The sequence below is a fragment of the Pleurodeles waltl genome, chromosome 11, assembly GCF_031143425.1.
Source record: "Pleurodeles waltl isolate 20211129_DDA chromosome 11, aPleWal1.hap1.20221129, whole genome shotgun sequence".
In the NCBI taxonomy this organism is placed as follows: Eukaryota; Metazoa; Chordata; class Amphibia; order Caudata; family Salamandridae; genus Pleurodeles; species Pleurodeles waltl.
The window spans coordinates 864,586,068-864,605,449 of NC_090450.1; the positions used below are offsets into that span (position 1 = coordinate 864,586,068).

The 19,382-nt window shown below is 50.8% G+C and overlaps 1 protein-coding gene across 1 annotated transcript in view; it reads right to left on the minus strand.

Annotated features, from left to right (window-relative positions):
• Nucleotides 1-19,382, minus strand: part of CRYBB3 (crystallin beta B3) — a 93,800-nt gene that overhangs the window by 22,767 nt on the left and 51,651 nt on the right. Inside the window, exon 4 of the mRNA XM_069214705.1 lies at nt 7,998-8,130. Within this exon, the coding sequence (XP_069070806.1) occupies nt 7,998-8,130 (133 nt within the window). The remainder of the gene's footprint in view (nt 1-7,997; nt 8,131-19,382) is intronic.

Consider the following 19,382-nt stretch of genomic DNA (forward strand, 5'->3'; position numbering starts at 1 on the left):
TGGAGAAATTGGAGAGCTACAAAGTGGCTCAGTTGAAGCAGTTTTGTAGTAATGTTGGCTGTCCCATTAAGAGCTCATCCAAGAAGGATGAGCTGCAAAAGGCGCTGAGGGCCTGGGTGACAGCCAAAGCAGCTGAGGGGCACACAGATGAGGAGCCAGAGGGGGAAGAGGAGTTGCAAGTCACTCACACTGATGTAGTGGGTGGGCCTGCTATGTCTCAGGGGAGAATCTCCAGGGCAGGTAGCAGTGTGTCCTCCAAGAGTCTGACACCTGGAGAGTTACAGGACAGACAGGCAGAGAGGGAGTACCAGTTGGAGCTGAAAAGGCTCAGTCTAGAGGTGGAACAGAGAAAGCTGGCCCTTGAGGTGGAACAGAGAAAGCTGGCCCTTGAGGTGGAACAGAGAAAGCTGGCCCTTGAGGAAAGGAAGATAAACATGGCTCATGAGCTCAGTTTAAAAGAGATGGATCAGAGGAGTCAGTCCAGTAGGGATGGTGGCAGCAATTCTACAGTGCAGCCTGAGAGAAGGGTACACATCCCAAAAGACCTTGTGAGGGATTATAAGAGGGAGGATGATATCTACTTGTGGTTCAAGGGTTATGAGTCAGCTCTCCACATGAACCTGGTCCCTGAAGCTCATTGGGGGGCAGCCCTGTGGAAGCATTTTGAGGCAGAGGGGAGGGACACACTGACGGCCTTAGGGGATGCTCAGAGTCTCACCTACCCTGCCATGAAGGAGGCCTTACTTACCAGGTATGGTCTCACCCCTGAGCAGTACAAGGAGAAGTTTAGATCCTACAAGAGAAAGGAATCCCAAACATGGTTGGAATGTGTTGATTCTTGTTGCAGGTCACTGCATGGTTTGGTGAAGGGCAGTAAGGTAAACACGTATGAGGGGCTTTACAATTTAATTGCTTGGGAGCACTTGTACAGTTTATGTTTTCCAGAGCTGCGCCAGCACCTCATTGACAGCAAGCTGACTGACCCCAGGAAGCTTGCACAGGAAGCGGACCGCTGGGAGAGCACCAGGGTCCAAAAGAGGTATGGGGGAGACCACGCCAAGGGTGGGCAGGGTCCCTCTCAGAAGAAAGGGGGGGGTAAGGGCAAACAGGATGAGTTCTCTAAAGGGCCCCAAACTGATTCCCAGGGTAAGGATTCCCAACCCCCCAGTGAAAAGAAGCCATGGTTCTCCAAAGGGAAGCCAATGGCAGGTGGTCCCCTACGTAAGTGCTATTCATGTGACCAGGTGGGTCATGTGAGGGGGGACCCCAAATGCCCCAAAAGTACACCGGCACCCACTGGTGCACCGTCCCAGGGTTTGGCCAGTGTAGCGCTTGGGGAGGAGTTGGTTTCAGGTGGGTGGGAACCAGCAGAAATGACCCTTGTCTCACTAGGGGACAGTGAGATGGTCCAGAGAAACCTAGTGCCTGATAACACTAAGAAGTACAGGCAATGGGTGACCATCAATGGACAGAGGGTGGAGGCTCTGAGAGACACAGGAGCCAGTGTGACTACAGTGAGGAGTCACCTGGTGTCTGAAGAGCAGATTGATCCCCGGGTACTTCACCAAGTAGTTGCAGTAGACAACTCTGAGCGCCTCTGCAGAGTGGCGCAGGTTCCCTTTGAATGGGGGGGGGTCTCAGGTTCCTGGAAAGTAGCTGTGAGTCCAACCATGCCTGTTGATTGTTTGCTAGGCAACGACCTGGAAGATTCCCCTTGGAAGGAGGTGGAACACAGGTCTCACTTGGAGATGTTGGGTCTGCCTGGGTGGGTATGCGTATCCACCCGGTCTATGGCAGCCAATCAGGGTAGTCAAGAGCCCCTGGAGCCTGAAACAGTGGCCCAGGGGACCGCCAAGAAGAGGAAAGGCAGGAGGCGCGGGAAACCCGCCCCAGAAGTTCCCACGGTCCGGGAGGAGGCAGAGCCTGAGGGTGATGCCCCGGAACCTACAGGGGAACAGGTGGCTGAACTGGGGGAGGTCCCCGAGCTGTCGCAGTGGCAGCAGGAAGGGGGACCCACCAGGGAAGTATTCTGCACAGCGCAGAAGGAGTGCCCTACTCTTGAGGGACTGCGGCAGCAGGCTGCAGCCCAGGCGGCTGGCGGGGCGCCAGGTACTCACCTGATTTATTGGGAGGATGGCCTCCTGTATAGTGAGCCTAAGGTTCCTGAGCCGGGGTCAGCTCGTATGCTGGTGGTACCCCAGGGCTTCAGGACCTTCCTACTGGGTTTGGCTCATGATGTGCCTTTGGCAGGACATCTAGGGCAGGACAAGACCTATAAGAGGCTTGTCTCCCACTTTTACTGGCCCTTGATGAACAAGCAGTCAGCTGCTTATTGTAGATCTTGTCAGACTTGTCAGGCAAGTGGCAAGAGTGGGGGGAAATGCAAAGCTCCCCTCCAACCTTTACCGGTAGTCAGTACTCCCTTTGAAAGGGTAGGAATTGACATTGTGGGGCCTCTGGATCCCAAGACAGCCATGGGCAACAGGTTCATCCTGGTCTTGGTGGACCATGCCACACGGTACCCAGAAGCTATTCCTCTAAGGACGGTCACCGCCCCCGTGGTGGGACGTGCCTTGATGGGGGTTTTTACCCGCATGGGGTTCCCCAAGGAGGTAGTATCTGATAGGGGTACAAACTTCATATCCACTTATATGAAGTCTCTGTGGAAGGTGTGTGGGGTAACCTACAAGTTCACCACCCCTTACCACCCCCAAAGTAATGGTCTGGTTGAGAGATTCAACCGCACCTTGAAAGGCATGATTCAGGGCCTGTCAGAGCCCTTGAGGCGTAAGTGGGACGTCCTCTTGCCATGCCTTCTGTTCGCTTACAGGGAGGTGCCTCAAAAGGGACTTGGCTTTAGCCCCTTTGAGCTCATCTATGGCCACCCTGTGAGGGGACCGCTCAGTCTGGTGAAGGAGGCTTTGGAGAAAGCTCCTAGTAAACCACCCCAGGATGTATTTAGCTACATGCTGGCACTAAGAAACCAGACTGCCCGCTTCAGGAGTCTCGCTCAGGAGAACCTGGAAGCAAGCCAGGAGGACATGAAACGGTGGTACGACCAGAATGCCACTCTGGTTGAGTTTCAGCCTGGACAAAAAGTGTGGGTCATGGCACCAGTGGAGCCTAGGGCTCTCCAAGATAAGTGGACTGGGCCTTTTGAGGTGGTGGAAAGAAAGAGCGAGGTCACCTATCTGGTAGACTTGCAATCCCCCAGGAACCCCTTGAGGGTCCTACATGTCAACCGCCTCAAACCACACTTTGAGCGAACTGAGCTATCCATGCTCCTAGCGACAGATGACGGGGTGGAGGAAGAGAGTGAGCCTCTTCCTGACCTCCTGTCTGCAGGAGAGAAAGATGGGTCTGTGGAGGGAGTGATCCTCTCCCCCTCCCTGACTGAGGAACAGCAGAGGGACTGTCGCCACGTGCTGGGACAGTTCGCCTCACTGTTTTCCCTGATCCCAGGAGTCACACACCTGTGCACACATGATGTGGACACTGGGGACAGTACACCTGTTAAACATAAGGTTTACAGGGTGACTGACAGGGTGAGGGCTTGCATTAAGGAGGAAGTCTCCAAAATGTTAGCCCTAAGGGTTATTGAGCACTCCAGCAGTCCTTGGGCCAGCCCAGTGGTCTTGGTCCCAAAGGCTACTGCTCCTGGTGCCACTCCAGAACTTAGGTTCTGTGTGGACTACCGGGGTCTCAATGCGGTCAGCAAGACTGACGCCCACCCCATCCCCCGAGCTGATGAGCTCATTGATCGGTTAGGAGCTGCCAAGTACCTCAGTACGTTTGATTTAACATCTGGGTACTGGCAGATTGCCTTAACTGAAGGGGCAAAGGAGAGGTCAGCATTCTCTACCCCCGATGGGCACTTCCACTTCAATGTGATGCCCTTTGGGATGAAGAATGCCCCTGCCACCTTTCAGAGGTTGGTCAACCAGGTGTTGGCAGGACTGGATGAGTTCAGTGCCGCCTACCTGGATGACATTGCTGTGTTTAGTTCCACATGGGAGGAACACCTGCAACACCTCTGGAGAGTGTTAGAGGCCCTGCAGAAGGCAGGCCTCACTATTAAGGCGAGCAAGTGCCAAATAGGGCAGGGTTCTGTTGTGTACTTAGGACACCAGGTGGGGAGTGGCCAGGTGGCACCCCTACAGCCTAAGATTGACACGATTCTGGCTTGGGAGCCTCCCAAGACCCAGACTGAAGTGAGAGCCTTTTTAGGTCTCACAGGATACTATCGGAGGTTCGTTAAGGGATATGGTACCATTGTTACCCCCTTAACTGAGTTGACTTCTAAGAAGCAACCCAAGAAAGTGATCTGGACAGAGGCTTGCCAGAACGCTTTTGATGCCCTGAAGGCTGCCATGTGCACAGCACCTGTGCTGAAGGCACCTGACTACTCCACGGAGTTTGTTGTACAGACAGACGCCTCAGAGCATGGTATTGGAGCAGTACTCTCACAGCTGAATGAAGAGGGCCTAGATCAACCCGTAGCCTTCATTAGCAGGAGGTTACTACCCAGGGAACGTAGGTGGAGTGCCATAGAACGTGAAGCGTTTGCTGTGGTCTGGGCACTGAAGAAGCTAAGACCCTACTTGTTTGGGACTCACTTCCGAGTTCAGACCGACCACAGACCCCTCAGATGGTTAATGCAGATGAGGGGTGAGAACCCAAAACTGTTGAGGTGGTCCATTTCCCTACAGGGGATGGACTTTACGGTGGAACATCGACCCGGTACAGAGCACGCCAATGCTGATGGTCTGTCCAGGTTCTTCCGCCTTAGTGATGAGAACTCCCATGAGGTTGGGTAGTTGCTCCCCACTTTTAGCTGGGGGGGACACGTGTTAGACTTTTCATCCTTGGCGTGGTCTCCCTTAACTTTTTGCCTCTGTTCCCCAGGTTGTTGATGTGTGCTGGACTCTGATTTTGCTGTTTTTGTTACTCTGGGCACTTTACCACTGCTAACCAGTGCTAAGGTGCAAGTGCTCCTGTTTAAATTGTATGTAAGTGGTTCATCCATGATTGGCATATTTGAATTACTAGTAAGTCCCTAGTAATGTGCACTAGAGGTGCCAGGGCCTGTAAATCAAATGCTACTAGTGGGCCTGCAGCACTGGTTGTGCCACCCACATAAGTAGCTCTGTAATCATGTCTCAGACCTGCCCCTGCAGTGTCTGTATGTGTATTTTTACACTGTAAATTCGACTTGGCAAGTGTACCCACTTGCCAGGCCTAAACCTTCCCTTTCCTTACATGTAAGGCACCCCTAAGGTAGGCCCTAGGTAGCCCCAAGGGCAGGGTGCAGTGTATGGATAAGGTAGGACATATAGGCCCTCATTCTGACCCTGGCGGTCTTTGACCGCCAGGGCGGAGGACCGCGGGAGCACCGCCGACAAGCCGGCGGTGCTTCAATGGGGTCCCGCCAGTGTACCGCGGCCCCATTGAATCCTCCGCGGCGGCGCAGCTTGCTGCACCGCCGCGGGGATTCTGACCCCCCCTACCGCCATCCAGATCCCGGCGGTCGGACCGCCGAGATCCGGATGGCGGTAGGGGGGGTCGCGGGGCCCCTGGGGGCCCCTGCAGTGCCCATGCCACTGGCATGGGCATTGCAGGGGCCCCCGTAAGAGGGCCCCTACATGTATTTCACTGTCTGCTGCGCAGACAGTGAAATACGCGACGGGTGCAACTGCACCCGTCGCACAGCTTCCACTCCGCCGGCTCGATTCCGAGCCGGCTTCATCGTGGAAGCGTCTTTCCCGCTGGGCTGGCTGGCGGTCTGAACGAGACCGCCCGCCAGCCCAGCGGGAAAGTCAGAATTACCGCCGCGGTCTTTCGACCGCGGAACGGTAACCTGACGGCGGGACTTTGGCGGGCGGCCTCCGCCGCCCGCCAAGGTCAGAATGAGGGCCATAGTAATGTGGTTTATATGTCCTAACAGTGAAATACTGCCAATTTCGTTTTCACTGTTGCAAGGTCTGTCTCTCTCTCATAGGATAATATGGGGGCTACCTTTAAATATGATTAAAGTGTAGATTCCCCTAGAGAGTAGATGGACATGTGGAGTTTGGGATCCCTGAACTCACAATTTAAAAATACATCTTTTAGTAAAGTTGATTTTAAGATTGTGCGTTTGGAAATGCCACTTTTAGAAAGTGAGCATTTTCTTGCTTAAACCATTCGGTGACTCTGCCTGGTTTGTGGATTCCCTGTCTGGGTCAGTTTGACAGTTGGGTTGTTTTTCACCTCACACCAGACAGTGACACAAAGGGAGCTGGGGTGTGATCTGCATTTCCTGATTAGCCATCTCTGCTAGGAGGGAGGGGTGGAGTGGTCACTCTCATCTGAAAGGACTGTGCCTGCCTCTGACAATGCTGTTTCCAGCCCCCTGGTGTGTGTCTGAGGCCTTGCCTGGGCAAGGCAGGATTTCACAAGAAGGTGTGAGTCCCCTTTGAAGAAAGGTGACTTCAAAGACTAAAATGGGTATAAGAAGGGCACCCAAACTTACAAACTTCAGAAACACTTCTGGAATCAAGAGGAACCTCTGCCTGGAGAAGAGCTGATCGCTGAGGAACAAGTGCTGCCCTGCCTGTGACTGTGCTTTGTGGAGCTTTCCTGCAGTGCTGCTTCTGCCTGAGTAAGAGGGCAAAGACTGGACTTTGTGTGCCTTCCATCTTGAAGAAGAAATCTCCAAGGGCTTGATGTAGAGCTTGCCTCCTGTTGTTGAAGTCTCAGGGATAGCAAAGACTTCTTCCTGCCAGCACCTGGAGTCTCTGGAGAGACCCCTACTCTGCTCTGTGGTGCCCTTCCAGTTCCTGGGACCCTGAAAGGAGAGGCTGGCAGCCTAAGGACAAAAATACACGCACCGAGCACCGTGCGGAGAAAAGATCGACGCGAATCCGATCGCGGCTGAGAAAACGACGCGACGCCGGTTCCGCAGCTGAGAAACGACGCCGCAGGAAACGCGACTGAAAAAACCGACGCCCGGAGCAGGAGAAACGACGCGCAGCATCGCTGACGGAGGCTGAGAGATCGCACCCTGCGCCGCGGGACTTTCGGATCGTCGTGTGGCTGACTTTTTCAACGCGCACCGCCGTGCCGAGTTGTTTTCGACGCACACAGCCGTGCAGGGTTACTTTCGACGCACACCGCCCGTGCGGGGTTATTTTTGACGCAAACCAGGTACATTTTCACGCTAGCAGCGCTAGTGTGGTGTTACAACTACCTAAAGACTCTTTTTATTTTAAACCTTTAAAAAATCATAACTTGACTAGTGTATGTTGGATTTTTGTCGTTTTGGTCTTGTTTTGTCTAGATAAATATTTCCTATTTTTCTAAACTGGTGTTGTGTCATTTTGTAGTGTTTTCATTAAGTTACTGTGTGTGTTGGTACAAATACTTTACGCCCAGCACTCTGAGGTTAAGCCTACTGCTCTGCCAAGCTACCAAGGGGGTAAGCAGGGGTTAGCTGAGGGTGATTCTCTTTTATCCTAACTAGAGTGAGGGTCCTTGCTTGAACAGGGGGTAACCTGACTGTCAACCAGAGACCCCATTTCTAACAGGTAGGCATTGAGGTACTAACGTATAGACAGGTATTAAGAAATAGGCACCAATAGAGATATGATATTGACTGGGGTATAGGTATGGTTGGAGGCTCTAGTGGGTGCCAGGTACTAGCTACGATAAACTCAGTTACTAGTGTGTAGGCAGCGGTAAATGTACTGTGATATATGTAAAGGTACAGGGGTAAAAGTAGGGTAGGGCACTGGGGAAATAAAAAAAAAACAAATAAACAAATCACGGAGAGAGTAGAAGCAAACTTGGGCATAAAACATTCAAATGAAGATCCTTCCAGTTTAAAATATAACACCATTTAGGATCTGTGTTTGTTAGATAATCCCGTATGGGGTGCACAGATAAGAACATCTTTACAATTACCAAACGTTGTAACACCAGGCAGGAGACACAGCACATTATTACCGCTTTGCACTCACAATGTTTAGGGGACGGATGGACATCACATATTCACTCTTATGGCTGTTGGACCAGGTATCCCATCGTGGATAATCTCCTTTTTCTAGTACAAATTGCTCTCCACCAAACGCCTGACGCTCAAAGCTCAGCCACCTGTAGCAAAAGTCTGACATTAATTTTTGAGGATCAACATATGGCACTGTTCAGTGTAGCTAAAAAACTAAGATAAGGACTCACATTTGCCAAAATAAGGGAGTTTATTTCTCCAGGAAAAACATAATGTTGCAATTGGCGTGGTACCCACCCTCTGAGAAAAATGTGGATTTTCTGGTCTTTTCATCTAATTTGTCCTCACGTTTAGAGGTGCCCTAAACAACTGGCCTATCTCACATTTATAGAACCACCCTTCATCTTGAACAAAATAATATGGTAGTTTCAATAATCAATGAATATTGCATAGTTTTCTCGAAGATCTTGGCCCTAAAAAAGGAAAGGAAAAGCACAAGGGGCACATGACTGGTAATGGCATTTAAAAGTGGTGGAGTGTAAATGTTATGCATGACGTTTCTGTAGCAAGCAAGTGGAGCGTGGTCAGCCAGGGCAAGATGGCCATCGGGTTTTAGGATTGCTCTGCCGAGAGACCCAAGATCCGTAGTCACGCGCCATCATCCTTGTTTGGGGAGCCCCTGTGAGGGCTTGCCTGAAGAGAGGAGCTGATGCAGTACTTCTTGGACCTGTTTTTGTGCCCTTCCGAGCATGTATAAGCTTCCTTAGGTGTCAGGCAGCTCTGTTCCTGTGTTGCCTGTCGTGGGGCCTTGGGCCTATGGGAGAAGCCTCCAGCGCAAAGAGAGAGACGCACCACGAGGTGGTTGGTGCAGACCTCCAGACCGTCTGGCTGGCATAATCGTGCTGCCAGATTGCCCATGCTCCTCTCAGGAAGGAGCTGGCAGCTATTGGAGATTGTCTATTTGCCTTCCCAACTTTACATTCCCCCCCCTCTTATTTTACACAGAAGTGTGTGCCACGTACAGACTTGTGTAGGTTCCTGGGAAAAACAAAAGTAATACAGGTGAGTGGGGCACCCTAAGGAGGGGTGGGGAGTGTGCCCTGATGCCACCTGAGAGGATCTGGGAGGTTGTATGAGCCCCTAAACGCCATTGAAATATTGCAACCTGCGATCTCTCTCCTGCATACCTTCCTCATTGACTTGTACTTGTGCTGGTACCAGTGGAGTGAAGAGACTTGGGCGACAATCCATAGCTCAACTGGGGGAGTGGACAACCGTGGAGTAAACAGAATTTGGGGGACCAACCAGCACTGGTGATCACTGGTTAGGGCCCAGAAGAAGTAGAGGCCTGAGCCTCGGCTACAGTTGGCAGCCCAACGCAGGTCAGCCTGGGGAGCGGAGACGAGCATGTGAGACTTGGATGTGAACCCTAAATCCTCGCTGGAGCGATACTGGGACTGCTCATGGCCCCCTGCTACAAGGAAGTAGGGGCAAAGTGGGTCCTACAACATTGCTAGACTGGAGGAACAGCAGAGAGAGATGATCACTGCAGTCTTTGCTGTAGATTGCCTTGGTACACCAACCACTGGGAAGGATCCCTGAAACAGTAAGCGTTGGGCCTGCAATCTGCACTGAAGACGGGCTCCCACTGAGGCCTTGGCCTCCCTCCTTCGCAGGACTACTCATGCCGCCCCAGTGAACAGACTGTAGGAAAGGTGGGAGCCTGGCGGGTCTGGTGCAACTATTCACCATCTTCATTGAATTTTCTGAAGTAGAGAGACCTGTGTGTGGGCTTTCAGTTGAATTGTGAAGACAATTTGACAATGGGGTGCCAAGGCAAAGCAGGACCTCAACAGCTGAGGCAGCAAAGTGGCAGTATTATGGGCCACTCGGAGCAGGACTTACGGGCAGATGCAAATGTTAGTGGCAAACATGGATCTGAAATTAGACAAAATACTTGCATCCATTTCAAATTCTAGGCAGAATCTAAGCACCAAAGTCTAAGCAGTAGCGATAGAATTGGGCTTGCTGCATGACGAACCGCATTACGCACACTGAACATGGGATCGCGGAGATCCGCCTGACTGTGCAAAATCTGGAAGGGCAGGTTTGCTCTCTTACCACCAACATACAGGAACTAGAAGCTAGAGCAGAGGACTGGGAAGGGTGATCGCACCAAAATAATCTCTGCATTATGGGCTTCCCGGAGGGGGTGGAGGGAACTGACCCTGTAAAAATCTTCAAAACCTGACTGTCACAGAAGTTGGCACCAAGACAGCCATTTGCACACTTTCTCATAGAATGTACTCATCATGCCCCAGCATGACAACCACCAGTGTGAGCCCCACCTAGGCCTGTAGTGGCCCGCATAATGAACTACAGAGACCAAAAAGCTCTGTTATAGGCAGCCAGGATGGCCACACTGCTTCATCATGAAAATACAAGAGTATATATTTTCTCAGATTACACCATAATGGTGCAGAACAGTAGAGCCTCTTTCCTGGTGGTGAAGCACAAAATTAAACAGGCATGCCACTTCTTTTTCCAGCAAAGATCTAAGTTATGATCGGGGTCAAAGAGTTAATGCTTTACAGAGCCAGTGGATGCTTTGGGCTGGGTGGAGCAGTGCTGCTATGAGATCTCTGCTTCATATTTGCCAGCGTGACGACAGCGTGAGGTCCAACGGAACAGGCAAGGGAGGAGCAGGCCCAGGTCGTGACATTGTGAGTGGATCAGTGCTCGCCACCTGCCCACTCTTCAGAAGATGGCATGTCCAACATTGACTCCACCCACTCTGTCAGTAGCACAATTTCAGACACTCTACCAGAGGTGACGCCACAAATGGCAGATGAGATCCTATGATAGGGACATGGAAATGCTGACATGGTGTGCACTGGAGGTCTTCTCTATGGACGTAACATTACTTTCGGTCCAATCCCTGACTGGGTAGTAATGGGTCCTACCGACTAACTTAGGGCAAGAGGAAACTGCAGACTGTTCACATGCTGGGGGAACTGAAGCCAAGCAGGCTAACACACTCATCTAGCTCCTAGGCAATAATGGTGCACACTGTTGCACATGCAGGAGCATCCCATCCATGGAACACCTTTTCAGTGGTTTGAGTAACCATATGTTCGAGGGTTGCCCTTGGATAGGACTTGAGGGGTTCTGTTTTTATAGTTTATTGAGTCATGTGGTGCACCAACATATTCCTTTCCAGGAAGTGTAGCATCTGTCTTCAGGTGTACAATTGTGACAATGTGGTTTGAGACTCTATGTAGGGCCTACCCCCCATTAAGGCACGGGATGACCAAAGTAAGCATAATCCCAAGGAATGTCCTTGGTATGGGCACCACACAGTCGTGACATGCAGTTCAACAATATCTTAGAAGGAGGGGTGCGCAGATAGCACTTTTACAAGAGATTCATGTCATGGGAGGGAAAGATACTCATCTGCAAAAGCGCTGGAGGGGGCAATGTTTTTGTACTACCTATTCTGGCTTTGCCTGAGGGGCCCTGATCTAGATCAGGTGAGGAGTTTCGTTCCGGCTTATAGGAACTGAAATTGACCCAGAGGTCCAATACGTACTGGTAGAGGGTAAACTGGCCGGGAAAGACAGTCTTGTTGGAAAGCACTTATGCTTCCAATACAGCACAGCTGGCCTTTTTCTTGCGCCCATCTCTGTACTCACTAAATGGGCCAACATCCCATGATTAACTGTGTGATTGATCCGCAAGTGGATCGCTCACACCCGCCGCTTTCCATCTCCCCAGTGGTGTCAGCTGCAGCTCACCTTCTCAGTGTCTTCACCACTGGTCTTTGCTGGACTGCTGGAGATCGCTGCAACCAGACTCTAGTGAGTTCTCCTATTATTCTCCCCCGGATATTTTGCATGTCCAGCTAGATCAGATTCTCTGTGACCCAGCTACTAGACTACTAACAACAGAGGCAAAATATTCAGGAAAGACCTTCCCAAACCACAACCCTCTGCACGTACAGTTAGAGTGCTGCGACCACCAGTTTCCACCTGACAGTTACAGTCTGCCATGCTGGAAGATCAGGTTTTCTGTGACACGACGGATGAAACACTATCCCATTGCCTGTACGACAACTGGGGTGAATCCACGGTGAAGCTATTTGACTGGGAGGCAATGAAAGTTGTCCTAAGGGGGCACTGTATCTGTGGACTGCAGGGTGTGGGTGAACCTGCAAAGGGACATGTCCCACATCGAGGCATCCCAGGGTGCACTGGAAGCCACAGCCCGAGCTGATAATGAGACACAAGGTGTGCTGACAGCAGCGCTGAGTAGGCATGCTCAGCTGATTGAACAATTTTGCTCCGTAGACTTTTGTGTCTACCAAGCAAAAATGCATGCAGAGGTGGACAAATGAGGACACTTATTAGCTTGGCTTCTGCGTAGTGCAAACTCACTCACACCGATCACAATGGTCAGAGTTTCCCCAGCATCTGTTGCCACACACGAGGTAGAGATAAATAAAGCATTTACCATGCATCACCAAACTCTGTATGACCCTCCTTCTGTGGACCAACAGGATACCATACACCACTTCCTTGCCTCCGTGGACCTACCAGTAATTGTGGCATTGGATAGGGAAGAGCTTAATGCACCCCTTACATTGCAGGAAATTTGGAGGGCCATACGGGGTGCAATGACAAATAAGACTCCAGTGATAGATGGATTCCCTATTTAATTCTACAAAGCATGCGAGCACCACTTAGCCCCAAAATTACTTGAACTATACTAAGAAGCCCACACAGAGGGTGGACTCCCACCAGCCCTCTGCAAGTCTCTAGTAGTGTCATTTCCTAAGCTGGGGAAGGACCTATGGAGCTTGCCTCTTATCACCCACTGCCCATGGTGGGGTCTGATTATAAGATTCTGAGTAAGATTATAGCAGGCTGGCTGACCGAGCACATGCCACGCCTGGTACATCCAGTCCAGAACGGATTTGTGCCCAGGAGGTGTACTGCTTTAAACATACATCGTCTGCACAGTGTAATGGAGCTCTCTTTGGTCTAGTGGCCATTTTCTGCGTGCTTGGTGCTGGACTTGGGAAAGCTCTTGATACGATGGATTGGGATTCCCTGTTCTTGACCCTGACTGCTTTTAATATTGTTGGAAGGCTGCAGGAGCTGATTTGTCTCCTGTATGTTAAACCCACAGCACAAATTAAAATTGGCCAATGTATGTTTCCTCCTTTTTAGGTGAGCAGGGGGATGCGGCAAGGCTGTCCACTGTCCCCATTGCTACTTGCTCTAGCTATAGAGCCTTTAGCTCAGAGGCTTCGACAACAGAGGCAGGCCTGGGGTATCCCATAGTCTGGAGAAACTCATGTTGTCTCACTATAAGCAGACAAGAGTGTTAATCTATATCTGAGACATTGGGGATGGCATAACGAGAGCCTGGGCTATACTGCACGTGTTCCATGCCACTTCTAGCCAGGAAGTAAACTGGACTAACTCATGTTTGTTTCCACTGTACCCTGATTGTCCCCAGCAGGATTTCCTTGTGGATACTCATCCTTTAAGATGGAAAACCCACACGTCCCGCTACCTTGGTATAAATATCTATCATGAGGCAAAGGACTTTGTAGATGGCAATCTTATGAGCATTGCTGCGTCCCCAAATGGCATTTTGGAGCACTCTGTCGCTCACAGTGGAAGGTAGAATGTCTTTCCACATTCCTCACCCTACATTCAGCACTGGGGAGTTTCATTTGGAATAAGGGTAGGCTCTGAGTTGCACTCTGTAAGCTGCAGTTGCTTATTCACAAAGGAGGCCTGGGGGCTCCAAACTTTGAGCATTAGTATTTGGCGGCGCAGCTGCAGTGGCCTGCATGCTGACTGGCAGGATGCCTCACAGAGAAATTAGGACTCCCCACAGCAGCCCAAGCACAAAATATGGTCCAGCAGACCTTCCTCCCACATGCTCGGCTCCCACACAATACAAACAGGCTATTGCAGATTGCATTTGAGAGTTTTAATCCCAGTTTGTGACTCATACCGCAAATCCCTTAATACTCACCTGAAATTCCAGTGAGCTCCATAACTTCATTTAGTGATATGTTAGGTGGGATTGAACTGGGTACCTGGAGAGAGGCAGGTGCAAGTGCACTGGGTGCTCTGTTTCAGGAGGTCACGCATTAGCTCCATGATGAATTACAGAAGGAACATGAGTTTCCAGTGGGTTATTTCTTGGCATACAGAAACTTGCTGGCTGAACTGGAGAGATTCTGGGGCATCACAGACACTGAAACTGATTAGATCCTAAGGTCATTAGTGTCATCTTTGACAAGGTAGATCAGGTCTCCTTAGGACAGTAGGAACTTTCAAAATTAAGACGATGTAATTCGGAAAGAATGTTTTTGCTCTGGCATCTTCACAATTAACAAATTGCTTAATTGCAGTGAAGTTAACACACTATCAACCACCAAAGACCAATTTAGGCTACCTTACAATGACTCTTTACAATTGCTATATCAGGGGAGAGTTTAATATAAAAGTGAAAATGGTAACAGGGGTGAAATTGAGAGATTTACTGGTTGCAAATATGAGGGCAAACAATTGCGTAATATCAGGGTTGGATTGACCTATAGGGCAACCCGGTGGTGTTAGGAGGACTGGTCTGACAGATTAATGAATGGGTTGATTTTTTGGCTGTTTGTGGGCCTGTTTTATGATCTGGTGGGACGGTTTTATGATTGATTTCCTTGCTATTACTGCAAACATTACCTGCAGCAAGAACAAAAGCATGAAGTCTTCCACGGCTTGCAAAACGCCTATACGGCGTGTCTGTACAAATTCAAAACTGCCATGATTGGCAAATATGGGCCATTTTTTTAGCTATCTGGTTCGTTAATGGGCAATTTTGTTTTCGTAATATATGGCCAATTTTCTGTCCCAATCCCATACTAGGGGTATGAGCTATTTGGAGCCTCCGTTTCATCAAACAAGACTGTTAGTAATGGGGTCTTTGGTTGGTAGTCAGGTTACCCCCTGTCCAAGCAAGGACCCTCACTCTAGTCAGGGTAAAAGAGAAACACCCTCAGCTAACCCCTGCTTACCCCCCTTGGTAGCTTGGCACGAGCAGTAGGCTTAACTTCAGAGTGCTAGGTGTAAAGAATTTGTACCAACACACACAGTAACTTAATGAAAACACTACAAAATGACACAACACAGGTTTAGAAAAATAGGAAATATTTATCTAAACAAAACAAGACCAAAACAACAAAAATCCACAATACACAGGTCAAGTTATCAATTAAAAAGAAAAAAGAGTCTTCATGTAGTTTTAAACACACACTAACACTGTTAGCGTGAAAATGTACCTTGGGTGCATCAAAAATAACCCCGCATGGGCGAGTGTGCATCAAAAAGGGCTTGCGATGTGTTGATTTCACTCATGAGCAAGACCTTGCGTCGTTTCTCCTTCCTTTGGGTCGGGCGCATCATTTCTTCTCTCCGCAGGAGAGCAATGCATCAATCCGGTCAGCACTCTCGGGTCCGGGCAGGCCTTGCGTTGTTTTTACATGCCCAGCAGTGTTTGCGTCGGATATCCAGCGGCACGATGATCCGAAAACCATGCAGCGTGGGTTGCGATCTCACCAGCCTCCATCAGCAATGCTGCGCATCATTTCTCCAGTTCAGTGCGTCGATTCTTCGGTCGCATTGCAGGCGAGCGTCGATTTTCAACTGCGAAGCCAGCGGCGCAGCATTTTTTCTGCCACTGATCAGAGTTGCGTCGATCTTTTCCCTGCACAGGGTTCTGTGCGTGGATTTCTTCCTCTTAGATTGCCAGCTTCTCCTTTCAGGGTCCCAGGCACCACAGGGCAGAGTAGGAATCTCTCCAGAGACTCCAGGTGCTGGCAGAGAGAAGTCTTTGCTGTCCCTGAGACTTCAAACAACAGGAGGCAAGCTCTAAATCAAGCCCTTGGAGATCTTCACAAGCAGGAAGGCACAGAAAGTCCAGTCTTTGCCCTCTTACTCTGGCAGAAGCAGCAACTGCAGGATAGCTCCACAAAGCACAGTAACAGGCAAGGCAGCTCTTCTTCCTCAGCTCTCCAGCTCTTCTCCAGGCAGAGGTTCCTCTTGGTTTCCAGAGGTGTTCTAAAGTCTGTGTTTTTGAGTGTCGTTCTTATACCCAATTTCTCCTTTGCAGTAGGCCTAGTTCAAAGCAAAGTCTCTCTTGAATGTGAAATCCTGCTTTGCCCAGGCCAGGCCCCAGACACTAACCAGGGGGTTGGAGACTGCATTGTGTGAGGGCAGTCACAGCACTTTCAGGTGTGAGTGACCACTCCTCCCCTCCCTCCTAGCACAGATGCCTCCTACCGGACCATAGGAACTTCTGGGGCCGATTTCCTGCACCCCCTGCCCTTCCTCTTCTTGGAGGTCCCCTGGGCCACTGTTTCAGGCTCCAGGGGCTCTTGATTACCCTGATGGGCTGCAATTGACCAGGTGGATAAGCATACCCACCCAGGCAGATCCAACATCTTCAAGTGAGACCTGTGTTCCACCTCCTTTCAAGGGGAATCCTCCAGGTCATTGCCTAGCAAACAATCAACAGGCATGGTTCAAACCTAAGACCCCCCTCCCCATTGAAAGGGAACCTGCGCCACTCTGCACAGGTGCTCTGAGCTGTCCACTGCAACTACTTGGTGAAGTACCCAGGGATCAATCTGTTCTTCAGACACCAGGTGACTCCACACTTTAGTCACACTGTCTCATTTGTCTCTCGGAGCCTCCATCCTATGTCCATTAATGGTCACCCACTGCCTGTACTTCTTAGTGTTCTCAGGCACGAGGGTTCTCTGGACCATCTCACTGTCCCCTAGTGAGACAAGGGTCATCTCAGCTGGCTCCCACCCACCTGGAATCAACTCCTCCCCAAGTGCTACACTGGCCAAACCCTGGGACAGTGCACCAGTGGGTGCTGGTGTACTTTTGGGGCATGTGGGGTCCCCCCTCACATGACCCACCTGGTCACATACATAGCACTTACGTGGGGGACCACCTGCCACTGGCTTCCCTTTGGAGAACCATGGCTTCTTCTCACCTGGGGGTTGAGAATCCTTACCCTGGGAATCAGTTTGGGTCCCTTTCGAGAAGTCCCCCAGTATACCCTTACCCCCCCTTCTTCTGAGAGGGACCCTGCCCACCCTTGGCATGGTCTCCCCCATACCTCTTTTGGACCCTGGTGCTCTTCCAGCGCTCCGCTTCCTGCGCAAGCTTCCTGGGGTCAGTCAGCTTGCTGTCAATCTGGTGCTGGTGCAGCTCTGGAAAACATAAACTGTACAAGTGCTCCCAAGCAATCAGATTGTAAAGCCCCTGATACGTAGTTACCTTACTGCCCTTCACCCAACCATCCAGTGACCTTCAATAAGAATCAACACATTTAAACCATGTTTGGGATTCCTTTTTCTTGTAGGATCTAAAATTATCCTTGTACTGCTAAGGGGTGAGACCATACCTTGTGAATAGGGCATCCTTCATGATACAGTAGGTGAGATTCTGAGCATCCCCTAGGGCTGTCAGTGTATCCCTCCCCTCTACCTCAAAGTGCTTCCACAGACCCGCCCCCCAATGAGCTTCAGGGAACAGATTCATAGGGAGAGCAAACTCATACCCCTTTAACCACAAGTATATGTCTTCCTCCCTTTTATAATCCTTCACAAGATCTTCAGGAATGTGCTCCCTCCTTTCAGGCTGCACTGTGATGTGGCTGCAACCATCCCTACTGGACTAGCTCCTCTGATCTAGCTCCCTCAAGCTGAGCTCATGAGCCAACAACAACTTTTTCTCTTCAATGGCCATTCTCATTTTCTCCAACTCCCTCTGGTGCTCCCTCTCTGCCTGTCTGTCCTGCAATTCTTCAGGGGTCAGACCCTTAGATGAGACACTGCTACCTGCCCTGGAGACCCTCTCCCTGGACATAACAGGCCCACCCACAATACCATTGTGTATGGACTGCCCTTCCTCCGCCTCATCCGCCTCATCCTCCTCATCCTCTGTGTGCCCTTCAGTGCTCTTGGCTGTCACCCGGGCCTTTAGCACCTTTTGCAGCTCCTCCTTCTTGGATGAGCTCTTAATGGGACAGTCAAAACTTTTACAGAACTGCTTTAACTGAGCCTTGGTATAGCTATCCAATTTCTCCAGGTCAAAAGCAGCTCCAACTGATGCATCTCCAGAATGGGACATGATGAAAAGTCAACAAAGGTGCAAAGTTCCAAATAGCAGAAAACAAGTTCCGAAATAAAGTTCAGAAGTCAATCAAAGATTACCACAAAAATGGATGTAGGGAAAAATCCAAGCAAAAGAGAAAAATCAAAGATCACAAGACAAGCAGTATGTGGTCACGTAGTGGTCTGCACTCAAAACAGTAGTGTACACTTAATTACTGTATGTCTAGTACAAATACAAGTCCAATCCCAACCGCTGATAACCAGTGTTAGAAATGGGATCTTTGGTTGGCAGTCAGGTTACCCCCTGTCCAAGCAAGGACCCTCTCTCTAGTCAGGGTAAAAGAGAATGACCCTCAGCTAACCCCTGCTTACCCCCCTTGGTAGCTTGCCACGAGCAGTAGGCTTAACTTCAGAGTGCTAGGTATAAAGGCCCTCATTCTGACCCTGGCGGATACAATCCGCCAGGGCCAACGGGCGCGGGAGCACCGCCGACAGGCCGGCGGTGCCCCTAAGGGCATTCTGACCGCGGCGCTAACGGCGCGGTCAGACAGGGAAAACTGGCGGTCTCCCGCCAGTTTCCCGCTGCCCTGGGGAATCCTCCATGGCGGCGCAGCATGCTGCGCCGCCATGGGGATTCCGACCCCCTTCCCGCCGGCCTGGCTCTGGAGGTTCTTACCGCCAGAACCTGGCCGGCGGGAACGGGCGTCTTGGGGCCCCTGGGGGCCCCTGCAGTGCCCATGCCCATGGCATGGGCACTGCAGGGGCCCCCTAACAGGGCCCAACTAGGCTTTTCAGTGTCTGCGATGCAGACACTGAAAAGCGCGACGGGTGCTGCTGCACCCGTCGCACGCCTTCCACTCCGCCGGCTCGATTCCGAGCCGGCTTCCTTGTGGAAGGCGCTTTCCCGCTGGGCCGGCGGGCGATCTGAATCAGATCGCCCGCCGGCCCAGCGGGAAAGTCAGAATACCCCTCGCGGTCTATTGACCGCGGGGCGGTATTCAGGCGGCTTCCGACGGGCGGGCGGCAACCGCCGCCCGCCTAGGTCGGAATGACCACCAAAGTATTTGTACCAACACACACAGTAACTTAATGAAAACACTACAAAATAGCACAACACAGGTTTAGAAAAATAGGAAACATTTATCTAAACAAAACAAGACCAAATCTACAAAAACTCACAATACACAAGTCAAGTTA